The sequence below is a fragment of the Scardinius erythrophthalmus genome (assembly GCF_964197995.2).
Source record: "Scardinius erythrophthalmus genome assembly, chromosome: 20".
NCBI classification, from domain to species: Eukaryota; Metazoa; Chordata; class Actinopteri; order Cypriniformes; family Leuciscidae; genus Scardinius; species Scardinius erythrophthalmus.
In genome coordinates, this window is record NC_138240.1 from 19719434 (window position 1) to 19747202 (window position 27769).

At 38.1% G+C, this 27769-nt stretch overlaps 1 protein-coding gene across 9 annotated transcripts in view; it reads right to left on the minus strand.

Moving 5' to 3' along the window:
- The window catches only part of pbx3b (pre-B-cell leukemia homeobox 3b), an 86357-nt gene extending 59674 nt beyond the window's left edge, over window positions 1-26683 (minus strand). For 6 of the 9 annotated variants that reach the window (XM_081349897.1, XM_081349898.1, XM_081349893.1 and 3 more), the window contains exons 1-2: window positions 25168-26683; window positions 24365-24438 (exon numbers count right to left, since the gene is read on the minus strand). In XM_081349897.1, the coding sequence (XP_081206023.1) occupies window positions 24365-24438; window positions 25168-25364 (271 nt within the window). In that variant the 5' untranslated portion in view covers window positions 25365-26683. The remainder of the gene's footprint in view (window positions 1-24364; window positions 24439-25167) is intronic. The other 3 variants (XM_081349892.1, XM_081349896.1, XM_081349890.1) reach the window with 1 other exon arrangement.
- Between the last annotated feature and the right edge of the window lie 1086 nt (window positions 26684-27769).

The following is a 27769-nucleotide window of genomic DNA, read 5'->3' on the forward strand; positions in this document are numbered from 1 at the left end:
TTCAGATATGAAGGATTATATTATATGCATTAAGAAAGTAATAACTGCATTTTAATTTCTATTTGTTATAAATATTCTAATAAACTAAAATAATATATTAATAATATTATAAATATATTACATATGCATATATTCAATTATGTAAATTAGAATACAAATAATATTAAAATTAATTTCGATGCATTAACTTTACTTGCTTTTAGGGATTTTTTTAGGGAATACTGATTAAGAAACTGATTTTTTTTTTTTCTCGCAGTGTGAAACTCTTCCTCAAATCTTTGGCAAAGAGAAACTCCCAGAACTGCACTTAAAGTTCCCCTCCAAAACAGGATTACCCACAGCAATTAGGCTAATGAACTAGCTAATGTTACAAAGCATAAAGATCTGTCCTCTCTAGGCCTCTTCTCTGTTTCATTATGGCTGTTTTTGAAACACTTATCTTAGGACAAGACCGGGCCATTGCGCTGTTTATCCGGGCCGTAATGTTAAACATATGCCGAGTATTGAATATCATAGGGGCCTTGGTGCTCAGTTTCAAAGCAGTCCTTCAAAGTGACATTTCATGTTGTCATACTCTCATGTTGGTGTTTTCCTTGATGATACAGGAAATGATTTCATAAATTTGCAGAGCACAATGGAGCGCTTTGTCCGAGATGGCCTTCAGTAAAATAACACTTCCTCCGTGGTTGCTGAGACACAGAGAGGACTCTTGTTTTAAAAATGAAGGAGAGATTGAAAAAGAGAGCGAGGGCCTGACGTCCATTTGTATGCCTGTGAGTTTGATTGTTCTCACGGCCCCCTCGAAACGTCCCACCTCCTCTCCCCACACACACAAACACACTTCCCAGCTCCTGATTCAACTCTTCTGTTCTGCTCATGGCTGCCTTTTTCATTTAAACACATTATCGGGTCCCAAATTTCACTCCAATATCACCTCATCTCTCCATAGTACATTAACCCTTGCCAATTGCATTCCAAATGACCCCATTACAGTCTGCTTTCACACTTTCTGCAGTAATTCTGCCCCGTTCACGACACACACACACACACACCGGCCCTCATTCCATGTTCCGCACCCCTGTTGAGGCGTATGGCCACTGACCACAGAAACACACACAAGCTAGGCATAGCAGGTGTCATGAGTGTAGACTCATGTGGGGAAGTCTAATGAACAATCAAAAGTGAAACAGTTTTCAAATTCACAGTTGGAAATGTCAGTGTGCACGATCATCAGAAGTAGGAATGTGTTGGACTTTATAATGAATACTAGCCTCTTTAAGATCTCTTTAAACCTCTCAGTCGCAGATGGGATGCTTGCTAACTATTGACAGACCTACTGATTCACATTGCACACAAAAATGACTGTTCTGATTGGTTGGCTTTACAAAGTTTCTAGAAATGAAGGTGCACAGGCTTTTATTATTCTGATAGGAGAGAAAATTGTGTTTACATTTTAACAGGCTGCCACATCTTGTTTTCTAGTACAATGCTTGACCATCCTTAAAAAAGGGCGCAAATTTATTTGAGAATGAAGCAAAACTAAGATACTAAGGAATGAATTAAGTTTATATATGCATTTATATATATATATATAAATTAAATATAAATATATAAATTATATTTTAAATACATATTTTAATAAAATAAATAAATACATAAATAAATATTATATTTATATATACATTGCATTAATATGTTTACATTGCATACTAATATATTAAATAATATAAATGATATTAGAGAGATTAGGTATTAGGTTAGACGCTGTACTGCCATCTCTTAACATGGAAAACAAAAATCATCTTTGAATTTTATGTACAACACTGATACTAGTGAGTTTTAGAAAGCGGATTACACAATAATACATTTCCTTTCCTACAAACAAGTAGAAACTTGGAAATCAGGATTTTCTGCATCATTCCACCTTGTGTATGCCGTACTGACTCATGTCTTTCTGTCTTCTGGCTTCCTTTTTGGTTGTACATATTACTGAATCTTCCTTTGTCATTATAGGTGTGATCCAATGTCGATTTTTCACACTTCACATCACCAAACTAAATTGTTACGCTACTAACATGTCTACAGAGGCGGCACCCAATGAGCATGAGGATTTTCTCATATGTTTCGTGAAAAGTGCATATCATATAATTTCATCATTGCACCATACATAATTAAACCACTTTAATTTCAGCAACAAACAACCAATTATACACTGAACAGTGCTTGCCTCATCAAATATGTATGTGTTTTGCATATCTGACTCTGCAAATATGCAAATAAGAACATTAACCTCGAAACCAGAATACCCAAATAAATTCCTAAACATGAGCAGAGAGTGTGAAACATGTCGACGTCCTATTCCTGTCTAAGTGGGCGGTTCTTGGTCGCAATGTCTACCAGACTTTGGGCCAACAGTTGAAAGTCTGTCAGTGCTAGACAACCTCAAACCTAACCAAGTGTATTAACTAGATCAAAGTGCCCTAAACGAGGTAGCCAATCAGAGCCGCTTCTGTCCACAGAGCCGCGTCTGACACAGCCGGGACGATGTCACGGGTACACCTCTCGCTCTTGATGCATTCAGATCGCACAGTGGACAAAAAATAGAAATCCTCAGACTTCCATTTGAATGATATTTTGAGCGTGAGAGCAGTGGAGGGTGGTGAGGGGACCTGGCATCTCCATACGCACCCTCACCTACAACCGCTCCCACCGGGGAGTGTGTGTCAGGAGCGCTCAACTCTCCCCGTACACACACTCGCGCACATACACGTGTGCGGATGGGTGGGGAAAGCGGACCTGACAGTGATGTATTGCAACTGGTTGCAGGTGTCGAAGAGAGGAGCGAGACTCGACCAGTCATGGGTGGGTGGGCGAGAGAGAGGGATGTGAACCGCAAGAGAGGGGGAGAGAGAGATGCTCTGTAGGGAATGGAACTGATACCCCCCGTTTACATGCTGACCCCCCTTCACTTCTTCTGTCCTTCTCTCGCTTTCCATGCTGTCTGACTTGGACTCCTATTACTGCCTTTCTCTATTTCTATTTCTCAAATGCTCTATCATTCAGAGGGGAATTTTTACATCTATCGAGTTTCACTGTTAAAACATGTTTAGTATTGACATCTAATTTCACCCCCCACCTCACACCCCAAAAAATGTTAAACTAATATTTGCTGTTTGTCTTCATAAGCCTCACCACCTTTGCATAAAATATATATATATATATATATATATATATATAACTATATATATATATATATATATATAGCGTTTTATACTATAGTATAAAACATACAAAACACACAGATACTAAATCATGAGTACTCAGTCTTTCTTTCTCTTCATCGTGTTTCCTCAATGCAGTGTTCATGTGAGAAAAGCAAAATCTCTCTATATTTTTATATATATTCAAATGTATTTATTTATTTTTATATGTGTTTAGAGGTAATGAATTATGTTTTATTTGATTATTTTATTTTATTGATTAAGAAATGCCCAGGACCAAAACTTACAACAGACTAAGACATATGGGTTTATGATCAACTTTAGAAATAACTGTATACAAACATCCCCAATGGCTTTAAAAATAAATAAATAAATAAAATTATATATATTTGTATAAAAGTATAATATATATAGTATAACATATATATACTTTTTTTGTTTTTACATATATTAAATATATGATTTTCAGAGTAAAACTAACATTCGTTGTCGTTGTCCGATTGTGCATAATATGTGCGATATGTAAACACGTTAGCAACAATTGTTCACACACGCTCACACAAAATCAAGAGCAATCTGCGTCTCTCTCTTCCCTGCGTTTATTAAAGAGCCGTTCATGTAAGATCTCTTATGTGAGGCATTTCGTTTTTATTGTGGAATACGGAGGTGTTTTTGTTGCGAAGCTCTAACTGATCCTGCGGGATTTGATTCCAGCAGGCTGTTCCCCTCTGCCTTTCAACACCAAACTTAGCACTCCAATCAAACCCGACCACGAGGGACCCCCACCCCACCTCGATTACTCCCATCCCAGCCGCGCTTCCATTGATCGCGGGGGAGATCTTTCCTGAAGCGCGTGCTACACAGTGCCAAGAACAAAGGCCTCTTCGCCGCCTCCTACACTCCTGAGAACTGCATCTTCTTTCGTCTCTCTTTTCGAACAAAGGACTGGAAGATCTATGCAGCTAAAGGGTTAATCAGGGTCTTTCCATGTTCACAGTTCACTCTCTCTGGAGTGTCGACTCTTTGATAAACTCTGTCAGTTGTGCGTCTCAGTCCACAGTGTTTCATTTTGATTTTTAAAATGCATATGTATCTGTACTTCCAGTGGCTCATGCTTTGTTGCTGTGATGACTGTATTACAGAATGTGGATATTAAAGAGCTTAAATTTAGATTGAGTTAGACAGTTTTGTGCTTGATGTGTCAGATCATGTCTATGAATACAAACAGATCCAACACTGTGTGTATGTGTCAAGTTTTACCAGCACTGTGATGACCAAATGTCCCAACATGTCCCTAGTAAAACCCAAAATCATCTTAATAAAAATATGAAAATGCAAAAAGGTCATTAGCTAAGTATAAAAACAACAAAAGTCCATAGAAAGTCTCCATCACGATAGAAAAAAATGAATGTGAAAGAGAGAGAGAGTATCACTGGCTTTGAAAAAATATAATCTGAAAATGTCTCAAAATTGAATTCAATTAGGGAACGTGGTTGATTACGAGAATGTACAGAAGTCACGTGACCTCTAATCGTTCCAGCGATTGGTGGACCACCAAGACACAAGAGCTAATTATATCTGAGAAAATGTGTAATTCTTCCTGGCGAGGCTTAAAAATAACCACGCTATAAATACAAGGCATTCATTTAATCAGAGGCTAATTCACTTCTGACAGAGAGTAAATTCCACTATTTTCTGTGAGGCTTTCTGAAATTGCCATCATTTTTAATTAATTCTTAATTAAAATATATTACACCACAGCTTCTACCCATCTCTCTTGATATTGTAACATAATCAATTCAGAACCATTTACATATCATTAATTAAAAGCTTTCCCCTCTCATCCTTAAAATCATAATGAGGCTCTATTTCTCATTAAGATGGCATACGAGCAAAATAACAATGCTACAGAGAATGAAAGACACGCAGAGGAAGGTCCGTCGTCACGAGTTCCAAATCCTTCTGCTGTTTCTCTTTTGTCAATAAATGACAGAGCAAGATTTCAAGATAGCTTAATAATGTGTGTGGCTGAGTCGAGGAGCCAGCAGTTTTAACATTGCAGCTTTGCGATGTGTGTTTAGCATTTTCGTAACAGTAAAAACTGGGAGCTGATTTAATATTTTGATAAACAAACTTGAATATGTATAGAAATAGCTGTAGTTACTGTTAAAATTTGCAGCCAAAAACAAATATTAATTGCAAATATGTAGAAATAAAATAAATGAAAAATAATAAGATCAAGTTAACAATAACAATAACATTAGTGCTGTCAAATTGATTAATCGTGATTAATCGCATCTAACATAAACGTTTGTTTACATAATATGTGTTTGTATGTGTATATGTACAGTATATGTGTATAGATATCTGTGTGTGCGTGTAAATACAGTATACACACACACACATACACATATAATACATAGAAATATGTATATATATAAAAATAACGCTATTATATATTATGATTTGACAGCACTAAAATATATATCCCTGACCCTGACCAAACATTACAGTAAGTCTGTAAGCTGACAAAATATATTTATGGGAGCTTTTTCATTAATAAACTATAAGAGATTTAGAAATAAGTAGGGCTGTCAAAAGATTAATCGCGATTAATCGCATCCAAAATAAAAGTTTGTGTTTACATAATATATGAGTGTGTACTGTGTATAATTAAATTTGTATATATAAATACACACACATGCTTGTATATATTTAAGAAAAATGTGTAATTTATATATAAAAAAAATTATATTTATATATAATATAAATTATATATAAATATATACAGTATATGTATGCAAATATTTCTTAAATATATACATGCATGTGTGTGTATTTATATATACAAAATAATTATACACAGTACACACTCATATATTATGTAAACACAAACTTTTATTTTGGATGCGATTAATCGCGATTAATCTTTTGACAGCCCTAGAAATAAGCATAGAAATTTGCATCCAAACAAAAGTCTGCAAAAAAAGAGAGAAAATAGAGAGAAAATATAGTTAAATGTTATTAATTGATTAATAATTAATAAAAAGTAATAAAAAGTAATAAAAACAACAAATAAAAAAGTAGCAAAAAAAACAAAAAAAAAACACAACTCTCATGACAGCAGTTGTCCAGTGGCACCAAAAGTGACATCAGCAGCATGTTAACAAGCAGCGGTGCAAACTGCGTGATGTCACATCCTCTCCCAGTCACGTCTCGTGACATGCATTGCTCTTTTCTTACATTCCTAATATAAAGCATTGATGAGTGCTGTGGTGTAACGGATCAGCCATATCCATGATTTCTATCATCCCTCTGTCTTTCCGTCTCCCTCCCTCTCTCTGCCATAGGTGTCCCGGAGTTGGCTGTCAGGGGGGCACATTCTGAGTCCTCTGCCCGTCAGATAAAAATCGCAGAAGCTGGCGTTTGGACTTAGTGACAGCAATTTATTTGAATGTTTTGTCAGCGTGGTGCTGCATTATATGAAGGCCGCACGCACGCCAATATGACACTTCTACCCCCTGCCCATAAGTATGCAGACACACACACACACACACACATATGAACCAAATATAATAACATGTAGATATTGACACTCTCATCCACACAGACTCAGTTTGCCTCCTTTTTAATGAAGAATAATAACATAGATAAGATGCAAGTGAGATGCAAATAAGCATGTCTCTGTTTATAATTGGATTCCCGTGAAATGTGGTGACACATTCCAGAAGTTTAAAACAATTAAAGCTATTGATGCATCTTGGGAAATGGTGAAAGTTGTTATACTTATGTTTTATCTACATATGGTGTTGGCATAAAAAAAAATTCTATTTGCACTTCACTGAAAGGGTGCTAACAGGTTATTAGCGCAGATTCATATACCTGTAGGAAGCGGTTTCACGTCTTACATCAGACAGCCGTAAACATAACAGAAAAAGTCTAGTGTAAACGCTCGTGTGTTGGCAGGCATCTGGGTGAGTCTTGTTAGGGCAGTGTTAATGCTGAAACACACAGTCAGACGTAGTTAGCAGCTGTTTCAGGCATTTAGAAGATCGCCTCTCCTATTACTCTGTAACACTTCCAACACGCAGCCCTCGCTCTGCACTAGACACACCAATTACAACGTAAACTCCTTCTCTACACACTTAACCACCGCGAGCGTGTGCAAACACCCACAAACACGAAACCGCAAACCAGCATGCCTTTATTTTCCAGAGCGCCTAACTTTTCCCTTTCTAAACATACATACTACTTAAGCGTGTATATGTACACACTTAGAACAAGTCCACTTGACAGTGCACGAGTACCGGCAGGAGGAATGATTAATTCATCTGAAAACACAAGCACATTAACGAGTCTCTAAGCACGACTCAAACTAGGTCTGTGTAATCCTAGATGTGAAATGCTCCTTGGCCACGAGCCATCTGGATTTGAATGTATTACCTATATGAATATACACACTCACACACACACACACATAGCCAAAATAATAATACATATTAATGGATGAATACACAAAATGTAAAGTGATTTTCTACATTTCTTGACTGAAGCTACAGCAACAGACCAGCATCCCTGTTTTAAATCAGATAGCATCTCTGGAAATGTTTGTCCGGCACTAAACAAGAGAAGAAAAGTGACAGTTTGCTTAACACCGGACTGTCAGCAACTCCGCGGGATGTTATTTACATAGGAACGCTCGTTCTCTAATTTAGGACACGTTTTCTGCGGGACTGAGAGAACATTTACACATAGTTATACTACCGTTCAAAAGTTTGGGGTCGGTGAGATGTTTGAAAGGAATTGATTATTTACATTTTATTTTATTCAGCAAGGATGCATTCAATTATTAAAACGATGCATTAAATAAACCAAAAGTGACAATAACAACATTTACATTGTTTAAAAAAAAATGAATGCAAATAAATTCTGCTTCTTTCTATTCATCAAACAATCCTGAAAAAAAAAAAAAAATAAAAAATTATCATGGTTTCCACAAAAATATTAGCGCAACTTTTGATTTCTGAAGGATCATGTGACACTAAAGGCTGGAGTAATGATGCTGAAAATTCAGCTTTACCATCACAGAAATAAATTACATTTTAAAGTATATTAAAACAGAAAACAGTTATTTTAAATTGTAATAATGTTTCACAATATTACTATTACTATTACTGTATGTTTTGATCAAATAAATGCAAAAAAAGCATAAGAAACGACCCTAAAGTTACATACTTAAAATACAGTATAATATAATTATAACTTAAAATTGTAACATAAATATAATTATAACATAAATAACTATTATGCCTACATTATTACATATTTTTGACAATTGAAAAATGGTCATTGTATTTAAATTGAGAATTTATTATTATTATTAAATAATTATTATTAAATATTATTAATAATAATAATAATAATAACAAAGATTATATAAATATTCCAATACTGACATTAAACAGCAATAGAAAAAAAGAGCTGACAGCAACTAGAGGAACATACAACTGCGAGTGTGATGCTTACGGTGTGTTGCAAAAGAAAAAACACGATTTTTCCAGCATTTGCCAGATCAATCAAAGATCAGGTAATGAAATATGCTCTGTCCTGTTTTGTTATCTATTTATTTTTAGCATGCTCCCGGAACCTCTGACAAATTGTGTGCGATCGCAAATCTCCATAAATCACGATTAAAGACAAGTATATCATCACCAGAGCATATATCTTCTCCGGCCTGACCCGTCCGCTAATGAGAAAAGGCCCTGGACTATCTCGGGCTGATTAATTAATTCAAAATGTCGGCTGTTATTCAAATATGAGGCTGGCGCTATTTGAATAACACTTGACAGCGAATGCCTGGAGAAATAATTTCCAGTTTGCGCGACCCTCCACTGGATTGCTGATGATGGCTTATGGAAATGCTATACGTTGACTTTCCTTCTCTCTCTCTGTCTCTCTCTCTCTCTCTCTCTCTCTCTCTCTCTCTCATCCTCTGAGCCATCATGTTGTGTTTTCATTACTTCATTTCAAGTTCGGGTTGAGCTAAAGGGTCCAGTGCTTCCATTCTACTGCAGACCCTGTGTGTTAGCAGTATGCCCTACAGTCCAGGTTGATCAGTGGTGCCTGGATAGACAGGGCGAGAGAGGTAGAGTTTGCACACTATTGTGTACAGTCTATTGACTGTATATATATACAGTACACACTATACATATTAATAATTGACGCATTCTCATTGTATTTAATTAGTAGTAATAATAATATATACATTTATATTTAGTATTAGGGTTGCATTCTTTTGCATTTTAAAATTAAACATATTTTTATGTGTGTTGAAACATCTAAAATACATGTTAAAATGCATATTATGGAGTGTGTGTGTGTGCTCTATTTCTCCTCCACTCTATCTCTGCTCTCATCAGGCAGAGGAATAATCAGGGCTCAGGAGACAGGAGAGGTTCAGTCATTAAATAAATTAACTCTGCTACACTACCATCCCTGCGCACCCGCGTGACTATGACCGTGCTCTGCATGCACACGTATATGCACATTTAATGCTCATAATATTTCCGGCACAAAAAAAAGTCAGTTAAACACTCAATGCAAGCAGACACACATAAGCTAAAATGATCTGATAGGAATGTTACTGTACACCTAGTGTCACGTTGAAAGGGTCTCTAATTTGAGGAGGAAGTTTAGAAACGCCCTCTGTCCTTGGTGTATCATCTTCATTTGCATGTGTTAGGATGCCTTACTCTACATGATTATATTAAAGGTTAGGGCAAATTAAGAAGGTTGTGAAGTGTTATGGGAATGAACTAAAAAAGCTATAAAAAAAAAGTCTAATTTCGCCAGCACACTATATTTATATTGTTTTTAATTAAACAAAAAAAAAAAAAAAAAAAGTGAAACAAGAGGGAAATATTTGTTAGAAACATCTAACATCAGCTTTTCTAGTCACAAAAAGGGGATGTCAAGAGTCAAACTATTCTACTAGTTCATTACCATCAATAGTTGACAAGTAGTTTCCCTGTGAAATCTAAAAAACCCTCTTCAGCACTTGTCTGTCTATATTTTTTTTTTTTTTACTAAACTCTGCTCCACTTCTAAAAACTCTCAACTCCTTGTAAGGCAGAGAAAAAGAGTGAAAAATCTCAAACTGTGCCACGTAAAACAAATCGCTATCAATCATTCTGACAGAGTTGCCGCTTATTTGAGAGGCAAAAGTGAGCAAAAAAAAATGGAGCTGTCAGCAGAGTGGCCAGTGTCTAAACCCTCACTTTACATTTCTGCAGCTACAAGACTTCCCCAAAAGCCCTCATCGCAGGTACAGACATGGTCCTCTTGTTTTTCTCTAATATGAAACCTAAGGAGGAGTGTGAAGAGATGAACAGCTTGATTAAAAAAGCACGCTGTTTCTAATAGGACACAACCAGTTCACCTATTTTAACTCAAAATGATCACAAATGCATTTGATATTTGAGATCTAAATCTAAGGGCAAATGCAAAGGATTTTTGAGTTCAACTTTTTTCACATGTCTGATGACTAAATAAAATAAATGCTAAATAGAAATGCATCTGAATTGTGTCCAGAGCAGTGGTAAGGAGGGAACCCTGCTGTGCTGAGCGGAGCGGTGTGTGTATTGACAGGGATGAAATTCTCAGGTCGCGGACATGCGGTTTCCTCTGCGTCTCACTCTAAATAAGATTACTGCACCAGCCAGGAGAAGAGCAGAGTGCCAAGATCCCTGATTAAATGAATTAACAAGTAACTGAGGCAAGTCCCTGGGACCCTGCCACTGCCAGGGAGACAAAGAAGAGAGCGAAGGAGGAAAAACTGTGTGACAGTGATTAACCTCACTATCTTAACTGATATGAAGGCATGAATACATGGTGTGAACAAAATCAGATCTAGTCTGTGAATTGTGGTTTTACATATGAATGATTTTAACTAGGGTCCAAACCTTTTGGCAGGTGAATTGAGAAAATTTGCCAGCCATAAATATACTATTAGACCATAAAACTAGATTAGCTGTCTTTCATTGCATTAGCTCACAGTAACCTATATTTTTTTTTGTACGTGTATTCCGTTTGCTTTGTCTAGTTTTATTAAATTTTTTTTTCAAAAGATGGAAGCACATGTCATAAAACCTTTTCTGGTTGACATCTGCATAAAGTGACATAAAACGTTGAAAAATACCATAAACCTTGAATGGACACACCTCCCTCTGACATCAACAACAGACACAAGCTGTTATCATAAAAATACACAATTCTATGGCATTTTACACATTCAGTTGCATTTTAGAATTGGGTTAGCATTATTTTTCCCTACTATTTGTAACTATCAGAACAGAACCTTCTCAACCTACCAGTTGAGAATAACGAATAGCGATTGAAAATCCCATATCATTCGACCACATACTGGGACGCCTCAATGGGAGAATATCACGGCAAGGACCTCCGACCGACAATAACACGAGGATGAAGAAATAGAGAGTGAAGAAGTAAGAACAGGAAAGAAAATGGAAAGAAAGGCACCAGGAAATAGCAATAATGTTTTTGAGGATGACCTCCGCGTTGGGAGAGAATAAAAACCTGACCCTTTACTTCTGCTGCTTTTCAATCCCCATCAAAGTGTAGCAGGAGGAAGGGAGAATGTTCCCCTACTCACTGCCATTAATCACCACTTTCCCAGGAGCTGAGTGCGTATTCATTTCTGTCATCCCAAACATCAGCAAGTATTGTTATGGTGCTGCTCACTCCTCATTCAAGCAGCACGAACTGGCCAGGTTTCAATGAGGAGAGGAGAGGAGAGGAGAGGAGAGGAGAGGAGAGGAGAGGAGAGGAGAGGAGAGGAGAGGAGAGGAGAGGAGAGGAGAGGAGAGGAGAGGAGAGGAGAGGAGAGGAGAGGAGAGGAGAGGAGAGGAGAGGAGAGGAGAGGAGAGGAGAGGAGAGGAGAGGAGAGGAGAGGAGAGGAGAGGAGAGGATGTAAAGTTGCTTTTTCAGAGCACACCGAGAGAAAGGGAAAGAGAGAGAGAGAGATAACCAGAGAGAGAAAGAGAGAGACTATCCCAGGGGCTCTGACACCAATTAAGCCATTTCACCATGAGCCCAGAACAGGATCTGCCCCCTCTCCCTGAAACATGAGACAGCACCTAGCTCCGGCTGGCCCTGCGCCATCTTTCCGTTGCTTCAGCTTACAAAAATGAACTTCAAGGGCTTAGGGTGAAGAGACAAGCACTGTTCCAAAACCTAGTGAGCTGCCTACACAGACAGCTGCCTTCTGACTATCATGGAACATCATAAGTGACTTGGAACGCTCTACTCGACAAATCTTTGTGGGACATAAATAGCGATCGCTCGACTGGCAATTGATTTCAAGCATGTTGGCAGTTGGCATGTTGCTAAACTAATGGAGCACTACTGTAAAAACAATTAAATAGCACAGATAAATGTTGGGTAAAATCATTTATTTTTAATCACAATGCACTAATTCTATCCATACACGTCTGTTCATGGATTTTGAGAGAATAAGACTTTTTTAAAGAAATTAACACTTTTGTTCAGCAAGGATATAGCAAACTGATCAAGTGACCGTAAAGACATTCATAAGTTTATAAAAGACTTAGGCTATATTCTAAATAAATGCTGTTCTTTTGAACCTTCTATTTATCAAAGAATCCAGAACCAAATGTATCATCCTTTCCTCAAAAAAATATTAAGCAGCAATTCTGTTTTCAACATGGACAATAATAAGAAATGTTTTTAGAACATCTTAAAGAAATTAGAATGCTTTCTGAGGGATCATTGGATTAATGGTTGCTGAAAATTCAGCTTTGCCATCACAGGAATAATATATATATATATATTCAAATAGAAAACAGTCCTTTTAAATTGTAATAATAGTTCACAATAATATTTTCTGATCAAATCAATGCAGGTAGGTGAGAATAAGAGACTTCTTTCAAAAACATTAAAATCATCTTTACCCCAAACTATTCCGTTTATATTACTGAATAATAAAAACTTACAATTCTCATTGATTATAAGACATGTGATGCTGCCTTAGGATTTAACTAAAATAGGTAGCATATTATAGTAGCATAATTATGTTGACCATCTTTTGGAACGGCCTTCACCTTGGAATGACGACTTAAAATGCTGCCTACGTAGGCAGCTCACTGGAGACTTTTGAAGAAAAGAATGTTGTTACATTTAGTTGAGGCTATCTGGATTGTTTAACTGATGGGATGTATATAGATGGAAAAGTTGGACAGAGGAGCATTCCCTCTAGCACCGTTAGCAACACGTAGCGTAAATCTAGTTCAGTCAGGAGTTCAACAGTTTACTCTCAGTGAGATACTCTGCGTGGCCTGCATAACTTGTTTCCTCTCCCAAGACAGTAAATGTCCCCATGGTTGCAAAAACACATACATTAGCATTTAACTTTTCGGTTACAGTAGCGGGTTGGCTTTAAAAATTCCTGTCAACTGTGTGTGTGACAAAAAAATCATTTATTTATGGGAGTGTATGTTTAACTCGGGGAAAAAAGGAACATTAAACGTGTGAGCATTAACCGAAAACGCCACAGTCAAAGTGAGCGATGGCATTAGGCTGCTTTCTTGATGTTAAATAAATAAGTGCAAATCAATCGATATATAACCCCTCCAGCGATTAAATCCAAGGAATGCCTAGTAGTCGATTTTTAGAAACCACTCCTGAGGACGCTGCCCGCTCGCTTTCGGACATTTACGTCTGCTTATAGGTTTTTTTTAGCCGCTGCTCTGTGCAGACGAAGCTAGGCTTGACAAGGCAGTGGCAGAATAACGCCAGCTTTGTTATGAATTAAATATTAGAAATCTTAACACAGCAGCCAATAAGAACTATTTGCCTTGTTAAAGCAGCAGAAGACGATGATTAAAATTTCATTGCGTTGCAGTCTTTTTCCCATTTCTGCTTTCAATATATCATTCTAACGTATGAAATGCTGAAGGAACAATGGCACAGGGACTTCATTTGAGGAATGCAAATAGGAAGAGGGGAGGATAGAGCAGTGCTGTGGGGAGAATAAGACCCTGAAATGCTGCTTTAAGCAAAAAAAAAAAAAAACAGGCTTACTTGAGTCTAATTTACTATTAAAGGAAACGTTTGGATTTCTGCACACACATCAGGCATTTTGATCTGAGCTCTAAAAATGCATCAGCCAATAGTATGCGGTTTCACTAGATATTCTGAACACATTCCACATATAAACTGCTTTAAAAAAAGTAAACTTAGTAAACCAGAATATCCATGCGATTATAAACAAAATTTGAACTTTCTTTAAAAATGTATAATACATATAAGGATTACTGTGAGATTGAATGAAAATAAATAAATAACCACCAACCAATCACACTGATTAAACTCAACCATAAGGATTAAAAATAATAATAATAATAATTATATGGCTATGCAATAGTTCTGCCCTAGAAAGGCAAGTGTGCATCGACAAACCCTTCATATTACACACATGAGGAAGTATATGGACTTGCATCCTCTGCCCCTTGAGAAAATCTCACCACTGAAACAGAGGAGGCTAATGAAATGGAGATCTATAAATAGCGATGTCATTACAATGAGAGGACCACTCTCCTCCCCTCCCCTCCCACCCACCTGACCCTTTTTGTGCTAATAAGCATCCTGACAGTGATGCAGGTTCTGTTGGATAGCCGTGCAGAGCCGAGGTCCTGCGACCAGAGTGGTATCTGTGACCCAGGAAAACCTCTGCAAGCACTTGGACATTACCTCAGTGTGCGACTGTAAAAAATCGGAGACGTAATTGAGTAATGCACTTGAATTGTGTAATCACCTGCAAAATTAATAATCATGCCAGAGTTTTTTTCAGGTCTGTAAGAGTAGCGGAGGTGGAATAATTGCACGTACTGCAGAGTGGTAGTTTACGGTTCTCCAGGTGGTTCTTGAAACCTAAATATGACCCTTCAGGGGCTCCCAATAATTTTACAGTAACATTTGGACTCTTATCCTTTTTTGGCCTTTGCTCAGTCCAAGGACTCAACTAATATGAAAATGCTTGAAAAATGCTTAGCCTCTCAACTACATTTACATTTATTGTGCCAGTGTGTTGTCACAATTTTAAATGGTGGTTTTATGCTCTATGGAATCAACCGAATCAGATTAGAAGAGTTTTGTGTCTTTCTACCATGAATTAACCACATTTTGAGAAATAAATTTTGAGATATATGTAAAAATATTCTGTATAAGTCTAAGAACCCCCTACAGAACCTTCACGGGCCTCCAGGGTGTTCATGGTTGAAAACCTTGGCTTTATTTTAGTGCCATGTTGAACGTAAATCAGTGTAACACAACACTGAGAATAATTCAAGAGAAAAAAGGCTTTATTTCCATTACTGGATGCAGTACCACAGCTTGCAATATCGAAAATATCTATATAAAACTGAACATAACAGCCCATGAACCTAGTGTCAATAACAAATGGGACCCGTGTTAGACAGCGGCGTATGAATTGAGTTACACAAATATCATATCCAGAACGTTTGGCCAACGTTAGCATTGCTCATCGCATCACAGTTTGCTCTGTATGCGACACAAACAGTGCTGTGGGTGGATGGGTGTTTCACAGCTTTTACGCCCTGGTGACAAAATTATTGATGACAACGCATCACAAATTGCACTTATTTCATATACAGATGACAGGCCGTGGGGGGGGCGATGTAAAATATTAAAACAGCAGCGCCGGGTGGGAACATTTACTTTTTTTAAATGAAAATTTAATGTTTCAATACAGAGCACAATTTAGTTAAACGGCAAAGGATAGCTGACAATTCAAAGGTGATGTGAGATTCATCAGAGGTTTGCACCAGTCACCGCATCTGAGGAACGTGTGTGTATGTACAGTATATAGAGAGCATTTATGTGACACCGGTTAAGGTGTAGGTAAAGCATCAAGGGGGGAAAAAAATTATCATATAGCATATTTAATTAGTGTAGTTTTATATAAGACAAAGTAAAACAATGAGACAAAAGTGGCTGTGGAAATCCTGCTCTGATTGGCCATGAGTTTCAAAAGATCTTTATCAACTTTTTCATGTCCACTTCCTCATATACAGGCTACAGGAGCAATCTGAAGTCAGAGATAATTAAATGAAACATGAGCTCATCTTAGCCTGGGTAGAACGGGAAAGGGGTTGGCAGTGTGTGTGTGTGTGTGTGTGTGTGTGTGTGTGTGTGTGTTGAGGAATCAAGAGGCAATTTATGAATAAGACAAGCAAAATAAAGACAATGCCACAAACAGCCGTACAGATTCTGGGGAGTTGAATGTTCTCTCTCTAATGCACAGAGCACATACTGAGAAACACTGCAGTGGATTATTAAAGTCACACTTTCTATCAAGACACTAAGCCTTTTATTGAACCCAAAGGAGATTGAGATTCACGATCACTGAAAAAGTCTAAGTGTTAGCAGTAGCTCTAGACACACTGATCCTTGGTGCTCATGTGGGAAAAACGGATTTGAATCTAACCTGCAACATGTCCTGTTTTCATTTCCTTGACTGTCTCTCAATAAAAAACACAAGCCAGAGCCATTTCAAAAACAACATTTTTTTTTTATCATATAAGAAACAGCATTTTCACCAGCTCTGCCATTGCTAACGGTCTATTTACATGTACATTTGGGACATTTCCCAATAAACCTGCCAAAATGTTACGCCATAAAAGGCTTATTTGCATAGCTAATGTGCTACACAAAACGTAAACAAAAAAATAAGTACAAAAAAACAACTATGGAGCTGTTTTTCACAAAACCTCAGACAAAGACTACAGCGGATAAGTACAGTGAGAAATCATGCTGATGTGAATATGTATGTTTATGCATAGAAGCATTATTTGTGCAGCAAAGCCTTTGCCATATGCAACAAGAAGTAGATTAGCCTCATATATGTAAAAATATTTCAGACAAGGCACAGAGTGGGAACATTTGTTCAAAAAAGACAAATGCTTAAAGCGTGTGAAACCTTGTGATTAAAGATTTTCTCCTCTCCTTTTTTTGCAGTCTTTTTTTGCCTCTCACCAGCCTGACATCCATCCGTACCCTCTCTCTTTCTTTTGTTAATTCCTTCATCTGCTCTTTCTTTTCCATACCCACCTTCTACCGGAAAGGAAAAATCAAAGGGTTTTACGGCACTGTAAGGAAGATAGCAGTCACTCTTCCTCGATTTCAAACACAAAGTCTAGTAATGGAAAGAAACAGAGAAAGAGAGAGAAGGACAGAGAGATACAGAGAGAGAGAGAGAGGCCACGGCATTCAGGAGTCCAGGCGCCCTGCTGAGCAGAAGCCATTCTGCCTTACACTATCTTGTCACTGCAGACGCATCGCTGGGGCAGACGGGAACAAAAAGCAGCCCAAAGTCAATTGTCTCCACTGCTGAATGGCTTTCTATTGCTGGCTGCATACATTTACTCAGACATTCGCGAAAGAAAAAAAAAACGCTTTTGCTATTGTAACTAAAGGCGAGAGAGGAGGGCGACGCTCACTAATATTTACTTTGGATCATAACGACCGGGCTCTTGATGATGTCATAAAGAGACTGAGACGCACGGCTTCCCACCTACACAAATATGGATCGCAAGCCGGAGTCAATTTTTCATAGTTTCATGGTTAAGTGCTCCTTTGTTATTTCGTAATTAGCAAACAATTAATGAGTATGTTCTCTCATTAATTAATAATCTGTAATCATGGAGTATTAAAATAAGCCGTCACATTCATAATAATCCAGTCAACTGATCCCGAAAATATCGCTTTCATGCTATTTTTCCTCTTATTATTTAAAAATAGAAAGTAAATAGCAAAAAATATATATAACAATGACAATTCAAGTAATAACAACAATAACCCAGCAGATGTCAAATTAACTTCAGGCTAGATTTAGTTGGCTCATTACCGCTTTGTCGGGGCGCCTCAAAATGAATGGTCCCCGAGGGTTTAAGAAACGCTTACTCTAGAAATCCATGCATTCCATTTTTTCAAGGTAATGCTTTTAGCCGGCCTCGCATGTGGTTAATTACGATGGTGCCTACAAATTAATTCAGCCGGTTCAGAGTGCACAAAGAAAGGTCTCGCCGATGCACAAATAACAACACACAGCCCTTTGCTGAAAAATAGCGTACGTGTGCGTGTGTGTGCGTGTGTGAGGGGAACAGCGCTGCGGGGGCCACACTGCCGGCTTCCTGCAGTCTCTCCTCCAGACCTCCCGTTTCTGAACTTGATGAGTCAAAGGTCAGAAAAACAACAAGTCAATAGGCAGGCAGCCGCCGCCGAGGCAGCAAACAAGAGAAGAGAAGAGAGAAACCGAGAGAGAAAGAGGAGCCTATGATTTTGGCCCTGTAATAGTTTTCTGTAATCTCTCTGTATTGATTAAACCTCACTTCAGAAAGGAGTGTTGCTTCGGAGCACACCTAACCCCCCCCCAACTCCTCCTCCCTTCTTTCTCTCTTTCCTGGTCAGAAATGCCATATGGAGGTAATCTTTCACCTTTGTTATTCCTCGCTGCTCCCGCTGCATCTGCCACTGCTGCCGCCAGCCCTGCTCTCTACCGGCGGAGAGAAAGCAAACAACCCAAACACACACGCACACACTCACTGTCTGATTAGCACACAGTCAACCCAGCAGAGGTCTTCCTCAATTCGCTGCTGCACTTCTGTATTCCCTCTCGAAACAAACCAGACAAGTTTATTCTCCACACGTTAAGGCTTCTTTCGCCCTTTGTGCAGGGATTCCTCCATCGCTGTAGCCCGGATCAGACACATTATATCTTAATGGCACCGCGGACATTAAACTAAAATAATCTGATTTGTTAATTATGCCGCCCAATAATCTGACCCGAACATGTTAGCGGTGACGTTGTATAATGGCGTTATAATGATTATGCAGGGGGGGGGGAAACGTGGAAAAAATAGCAGTGAACGAAACGTGCTTAAGAGACCTCGGAAAAACAGACACCTAAAAAAATTAAATGGGAGAGAGGAAGAGACTGAGAAAGCAAAAAAGAAAGAAAAAAACAGCATCTGCTAACAAAAAATGATTTTCAAGCATTCTGCCACATTCCTTTCATTTGATTCATTTAAATGCAAAAGCGAGAGAAAGTGGAAGAGAAGAAAAAAAACAAACCCCTCCTGCTAAAAACACTCAATTTACTGACAGGCAAATGACTTCACGCTGCCACTTAATCTCATTTCTTGCATAATGCCCTCTAATTAGCATATCAAAGTGAATTAATACTTCTAGGGCATTAGCAATGGGGAAATCTACTCAGGGCCTCCAGTAGCAGTTAGTGGAGTGCCAAGAAAGCTCCCCAACACTACAGACAGCTTTGCATTGCAAAACGCTTCTATCCATTTATCCGCCATGCATGTATCTCTCTCTCTCTCTCTCTCTCTCTCTCTCTCTCTCAAACACATCATCTAGCCCCAGCTACTCTTTGAAAAAGAGAAAGAAAGAATTTTTTTTCATGCCGATTCTCCGCAGTGCCCCGGGGATCCCAAAAACAACTCAAACCTATCAGCCCGACAAGACTTTGAATTTGCAGTAATCTGTGGTTAATCTGACAATTAACTCGGCACGTTTTTGTACTCGTCAACATGACGTTTGTCATTCACAACCTTCGGAATGAGCGATAAGTGAGATCTGAGTCTCTCCGCACATCTACATTTCACAGTTTCAGGGCGTATATGTTGTGTACATCCCTGACATTCTCATAGTTAAGGCAAAGGTACACACTCAAGCATCCCGAAGTCAAATCTCTGTTAGCTCGCTCTACAAACAGATGTACATACACAGCTTTTCCTTCTCACTGTTTACATAGTTACAGTACAAACACTTCAGGTTTGATTTACCCCTTTTCGCCTTTAAGCCCGCTTTGCATCAGATCCAAAAGCAACAATGAATGTTTCATCTTTTCAAAGCTCTGTTCTCTGCTGCGATTCACAAATACAAGGCCAAGAAATCTCTCCGATTGGAACTTATTCATACATCAGCACTGGCAGTTGTTAGCATTTTCTCTTACTGTATAAAGAGAGATACATTTAGCAGTGACTGCATGACATAAACTGTACAATATCAATATCACACACACTAAGTTCAATGATGAAAACTACTATTTACGAAAAAAATAACTATTAAATGAGCTGAGACGCAACTTTGAAGTTTTGTTATTTTCTTTTGTATGTAATAAAAATTAGCTAAACGTAACATATTAAAATCTCCATGGCAGTCGTAGATTGACAGAACATGTCCGACATGTACAACAAGTTGCAGAGACTGCATTTGCTAATTGTGCAAGCATCATCCAATAACTTTCAGGAACTTAATCATGTCATAGTTTTCCATTTTCACAGATTTCCTCTCACTGCAACGGCATCAAACCCTGACAAGAACCTCTCAACTCCTCATTTCTTCTACGCATCTGTTGAGTACGATAAGCAAAATACATAATGCTCTGACACAAGGTGTTCACTTATGTGTGTGGTTTGTTAGAGGAAAAAAAAGCCTCACAGAAGATGTGTATGGCTGAAAATGAAAAAAAAAAAACCATGAAAAAAAAAACAAGGAGTAGCATGCTTATCAGAGAAAGTGTCTCTTATCACTCTGATGAGACAATGTCCTTCAACGGGCTTGTGGAGAAAGAAAAAGAAAAAGAAAAAAAAATGTCTCGCACTGAGGGGAGGGAAAAAAAAAGACAGCTTTCCTCATCTCTCAAGACCTACACACTATAGCAGGAAAATTGAAGTACCGGTCGTTCTACACTGTCTACTTTAAAACAAATTTTACTTACTTTTAAAAATCTGTTCCTGTGATATTATAAAAGCCTTTTCTTTTATGTCTTATTTTACAAAGCGGGAAACAAAGAAAAGCAAACATATATGTACAGAGTAAGAAAATATCATGCTTATGTTCACTTGTGAGTTAATAAACAAATTAGCAGAGAGAAGCTTGTTAGGAAATTAGTCCGGATGCGTTAAGAAGGGGGGGGAAGGAAACCATTCAAAAAGGCAGCGTCAAAGGGATTAACCGAGATTACAGCAACTGAGCTAGTAAACAAGCTCATTTAAATAATTAGCATACTTAGGGACTCTACTCTTTATGCATATTTAATTAGAGCTATAATGCAATAAGGGACATAGCTGTATTAAACGTAACATGATAGGTGCATATGGAAACACAGTCAACAGCTGGAGGTGGCTTTATAGTAATGAAAATACATGTACAATGTCAAATTAAATATAAAAAAGGTTTTATATGAAAATGCTATAAATGTGCTTACATTTAACGGTATTTGGATTGTTTAAACGCAAAAATAGAATTTCAAAGAAAAGTATTGCATGTGTCCAACTATATATCACACAATCCAACACAAGTTTTTGAGATAATATAACACACACATGCACACACACACACACACACACACACACACACACACACACACACACACACACACACACACACACACACACACACACACACACATATATACTGTATAGTTGAAAGGTACTGAGATTTAAGTAAATATAAAATGTAATATACTGAAATATTATTTGAAATTACTCACACCAGATACACATGTAAATTTCCTCTCTCCTTGCAACTATCATCTTTTCTTGAGACACAACAGCAACGGTAGCTACATGAAGCTACGGCTTACATTAACAGCTACATTAAGATACAGCCACAACATTTAGTAATCAATTTCTTTCTTTCTGTTTTGCTCCTCATTCTCTGTTTTTGGACAGGCATAAAGAACAACTCAAGCAGACCGGGCGGTGGAGCAGGGCCTTGCCCTCCCACAGTTGAGACCTCCAACAGCCGAGAAGTTCATTAAGTTTTATGATCTTCCTCCAGTCACTTCTGCTTATAAGCCACAAAGGCCACAAATCTGGCAAAGCACTATTCTGCCGATACAACCACACAGAGACGAGATAAACACATGAACTGATATTCAAATGTAATTACATTGCTGTATTTATCATAGTCCAAAAACTAAGGCTCTATGTAAAATAACTATCTTTCTTTTTCAAAAATGAAATCAATCGTTTGTTAACCTATTTACAAAGTACATATGATTAAAAACATCACTAAAATAATATTTTAAAAACATAACTATTTCAACATGATATTAAAGAATCAAATTTCTAAACATTGAAAGTAAAGACGAAACTTCTTAGTCTAATTCAGTGCGTTTGCCATTGTGTTTTGGGCTCACCTTACGGATTTCGCTCTGCTATTCTCCTTCCGCATTATCCAGAAATACATACTGCACATTCCTGGTAAAAGCCCATTATCTAAGGGTCTCTCTGGATTCTGCATATCTGGTTATGTGGTCATTCTCTCTTTATACCTGCGCCCTGCGTGATTGCAGAACGCGCGCGCCTTTGCGCACATCACGCGCCTGTGTTAACCGTCGCAGCATAAAGGAAAACTGCACATTAAATTACATCCACTAAGCTACTGGACGTACTGAATTGATTCTGCTTCAACGGGAGCTGATTTCTCCCTCAAAGGAAAAAAAAAACTATCTTTTGTGAGACAGTGACATATGCTAATGTTCCGTGTCATTGGGGCAGGCGGTATAGCCTTGGTAACGCACGTGCTGAATTGATGTTGTATCTGTCATTGGACTTCATTTACAGTGCGCGCGCGACAGACTATTTCAGAGGTGCTTGAGTGTCAGAAAAAGTGGGGATATAATATGTCTGTTTGGGATAGACATGCATAAGCACTCAAAAATATTTTTGACAGCACCGTTCTAATTTCAACAATACATGTGGTTTAATAAGTAAACATTTTGAATAATAACGTGCGTTCGTACTTCTGCCGCAAAATGTAATACATAAAAGGTCCCTAAATGGTGTTAGTAGTCAATTAAAGTAAGCATGACACTCAGGGTCAACGTTTTGTTTCAGTCAAATGCAGAAATGTACAAAATAATAATATTAATAATACTAAATAAATAAAAAATACTTATAAGATCTCGTGAATGGTCAGTTAAAAGTAAATAATAATATCAACGATTAAACCAAGTTTAGTTGCAGTTTTAAAATGTTAAGCTGGTGAAAAAGTGACAGTTCGTTACACTTTTTCAACCACTTTGCATTCAATTACTGATAAAGAAAATCAAGATGAAACTCTAAACAGGCACAAATGAGAGCATTGCATAAATTATCATGACAAGATAAAAGCAAAATTGCTGTATACCACTGAAAACATTTTCCAATGTAAACTAAGTCATCTAAATATATTTTACAGGTTACACTTACACCAAACTAATAATAAATGGCATATCGATCACTCCTGGTCACAGTCCGTTTTAACACAACAATAACGCACCATAGACGCCAAGCGTCTGCACGTGTCGGTGAACGATGTAACCTTCACAGCGCTGGCGTCTTTCATAATAAAACGGGGGCAATAATTAACTGCAGGACCGCCGATAGTGCCAATAATTATCCAGTAAATTGGTCGCATAATTAGGCAGAGGAGCGCAGGAATTGGACCGCTCTCCGAACCACGGACACGCGTAAACGCTCACTGGACTTGCAGTGGCACAATTGAGCAAAACAAGCTTTGATATAGCCTACAACACCAACACCGCACAAACCATATCCTCAATGACAAATGCTGAATATCCCGAAGATGCATAATTGTCTAGCAATTCACCAACTGTGGGTCTTGAAAGATTAAACGGACGGTGGGAGAACAGCGCGCTGTAAACAAGGGAACTGCCGGGGTGCCTCTCTCACACATGCCCCCAAAAGAAGGCGCTCAGTTCAGCCTCACGATGCAACGCAGAGGGGGGGGAAAGCTCATCATCATATTTCGCTCTCTTATGCTGATACATCCAATTATGACTATTCGTTTTCAGAAGTGAGAAGCAGAGAAATGTGGATGCTGGTTATGGCTTGATACAACTGGACTCCGCTGACGACCAAATAAAAAAATACACCAGTAAAGATGGCGGTGTCTGAAGGATTAGTGGCATTGTACTGTTGCTTTTTTTTTTCTTGAGATGTCTGTAGGTAATTTTGCTTTTTTTTTTTTTTTTTTTTTTGTTAGGGTATGTATAATCTTACCTGTTTTCTCTTTGATCTCGCAGAGCACACTGAAGAGGGCTGGCTTCATTCTGTGACAGTTGAGCCCATGTTTCCTGTGCCATTTGGGAGCAAGAGACGAGATTGATATATAGTCACTTAAAACTCATAATTCTCTCGCAATGAAACTTTATAAGACAAGTCTTGAGTTTAAATTTACACTTAAACTGCATTAGTTTGACAGTGATGATAAAAAGAGTGGCAAACATGGCTTTACTCATCACAAAAGCTCAAAACAAGGCTACATAAAATGACTAATATTTCTCTTAATTCTCAACTAAGTTATTTTTTCGTAGTTGCTATAAGGGCTGTGAAAGTGTCAAGGCCTTAGAAGTAGTAAAGTGTGATGTAGAAACTTTTAATGAGATGCCCACATGTGTTGAGTAGGCTACTTTACCTGTGCGTCTTTCTCAATGTGAAAGACAGAGAGGCTATTTTGAATATTTCAATACACAAGTTTAGTGAACAGTAAGTGATATTTTGTCTTAAACTGTACAACTTGAAAAATAGGCTACAAAAATGTGATTTCAACCTAAGATACGGCCACCTTGATTTCAGATGCATACGTGACTCTCAAGGTTTTACTATGGTAACATTTGTGAAGATTATGTTGGGACAAGAGTTTCAATAAGGGACACTACCGTCAAATAAAAGTTAGCTATTGTGACGTGTTAATGTTAGCACTATAAGCTATCGTATAAAATGAAAGGAGATAACATATACATATAAAAGACTCTCAAAACAAGACAATGAAAACGTTTAGCTATCAAAAAAAATGCACCAACTTTGCTTGCGCCTCGTCCAGGCTTTGGTCGGTGATGGTCATGATCTGATGCAGAATGTCACCGATGTCTTGTTTTCTTCCATCCCCATCGGTTCCGTCGTGTCCATGAGGAGGCGGCAGAGCCATGCCTCCCTGTACCGAGTGACCGGCCAGGCTGACACCGCCGAGAGCCTGCATGATCCGGGCTTGCTCGTCCATAGTCCGCCGCAACACAATCAATGCGCTCGTGCTCAGTCACTGAGATGGGTGAAGGAAACTCGGAGAATGCACATGCAAAAACAACTTGATTATTTCATGTGCGGTGTTTAACGGGTCGCTATCGTGCACAAAATATTGACCGTGAAGCAACGCGGCAAATACAATAAATCGCTGGATGAAATATAGTGGAATTGATGTCCCAGGAATCACTTTATGGAAAAAGATTTAAATCGTCTTTGATCCTCCTGTATGAATGTCCATTGGAGAAAAATTAGCGATGATTTTTCTTGTCTATTATTTAAGTAAACTTCAGCATTCAAGTGACAGCGGTTTCCCGTTCAATCCTGTCCGAATCTTCATGCCAATTTGTCTTTTTTCTTTGAAGAGCTGGAGTCCTTTGCAGATGTCTGGAATTCTTATTTGCAGTCTTCTTAGGATAATTTCGCCTTGTGCACTTCTTGGAAACTTGGACAAATCCGTAGTATTACAAAGAGTTGCAAACAAAACATCCCATGCCTCTGATGGAAAGTAACAATTAATCAAAATTAATGATTATGTAATTAAAAACAAGCACACTGCGTGTGAACAACTGGCAAAATATTGCCTTTTCTTTCTTTCTTTCTTTTTTTCAAAAAATAAAATATAAGAAAATAAAAGAAGCCGCGCGAAATAAATTAAACCATCAGCACCGGCGCGCAGAGCTATAAAGATTGTAGGAAAAAAAATATAAAAATGTATAAAAAAGTTTTTCTCACTTTCAATAGGGAAAATAGAAAAACTGGCGAAAAAATTAATCACGCGCCATAAAGCGATGCGCAAAAATATCTGCTGGCGGAAATTTATGAGTCGAGCGCGAGGGCTGTGTGTGCTTTATGTTGTTTGATGGCAGCGGTAGTGAGCGATTGACAATGTGCCAATGCCATTCACTCAGTGCGGACGTGTCAGAGAAGAAAAAAAGATACAAAATCGACATCAAAATGCACGCTCCGCCCTGCAGAGGAGGGGTCTTAGATTCTTGTCACTTCTCGCCGAAGCCCCCGAAAACAAAATGCCAGTTAGCTACTAATGATACTGCTGGTGATGATAATGATGAGAGCAGAACATCAAATCAACAGCGTTTAAGTCTCCACTTTACGCGTGCCACATTTAAAAGCGTGCCCGTGCACTGAGATGCCGTTACATTATACCAATTTCCAATAAAACAAACAAAAGGTCGGAGTTTGATATTGTCTGATTCAAACTAATAATGAATTGCACGGGCCCCCTCGCTTCCTTACACCATAGTATGGTCGCCTCCAACAAGCCGTGCTTGCAGGGGCAGGAAAGCAGAGGACATGTTTATAATATTGGAAATAGACGCCCCGAACCAATCAGCGAAGAGTCCGTCTTTGAGTGGCGGCCCGAAGGACCAATGGGTGACTCCCGCTGACCACGAACGCCCGCCTACAGAGCTCAATACCTTTGCTACGGTTGTACAGAGAGATATCAACTTCTGATTGGCCGTTGCCAAGGGTGACATCTACTGCAAAAGCAGGCGGCGCTGCGCTGCAGAACTCATCGGCAGTTGCTATGGTAGCAGACTGCGCTCTGTGGGCTCGAAGCAAAGAGACACACTGAAACATTTCTGCGCCTTCCTCCGGTTGCCTCGCTTCTTACATACGCCTTTACTAAACCCACGGTGGCTTTCCCGCCAAACCACTGTATTTCCGATGCCAAATCGCTACATTTCATGTCCTGGCGTGGTAGCGCCTTAAAAACGGGCTGCGCGTCTTTTGTTCAATGTCATACACCTAAACCGTTTTGCTTTTTGTTCTAGTGCAGAGGTAAATAAGAGACCAAAACTGGCTACTGCCAACTCCACTATACAGATTTGCATTATTTGATGATGTGTATATTTTAGGTCTACTAAAATATATTTTTACATCCTTATGAGAAACTTTAACTTTTTTTATTCTCTAGGCTACTGTTTATTAATCCATTCACTTAGTTTTTTTCATTTGTATCTATTTTATTTGCATGTTGTAATGACTAATGTATCTTTACACAGTGGTTAAAAGCATTTGTGACACTGTTTATTCTTGTTTTCATTTTCTACAAGGGTCCAAGTGCATTATTTCCTTTTAAAATAATTTGATAAATTAATATCACTTTATCCTACAAAACATATTTAGTTTGAATTACAATTAAATAATACATATAATTATGTTATGCTTTGTTATCTTAAACCGCAAAAATGTCAGGTGGTGCAACTGTCCGAACAAATGAACAGATTAAGAAAATATCTAAAATACTGTCTTAACAGAAAAAAAAAAAGAAAAGAAAAAAAAAACACTGGCATCATTTTAGGTTTGAAACCTAATAAATAAATATCAGCTGTTGAGATAATTGAAATATTTTATATTCTC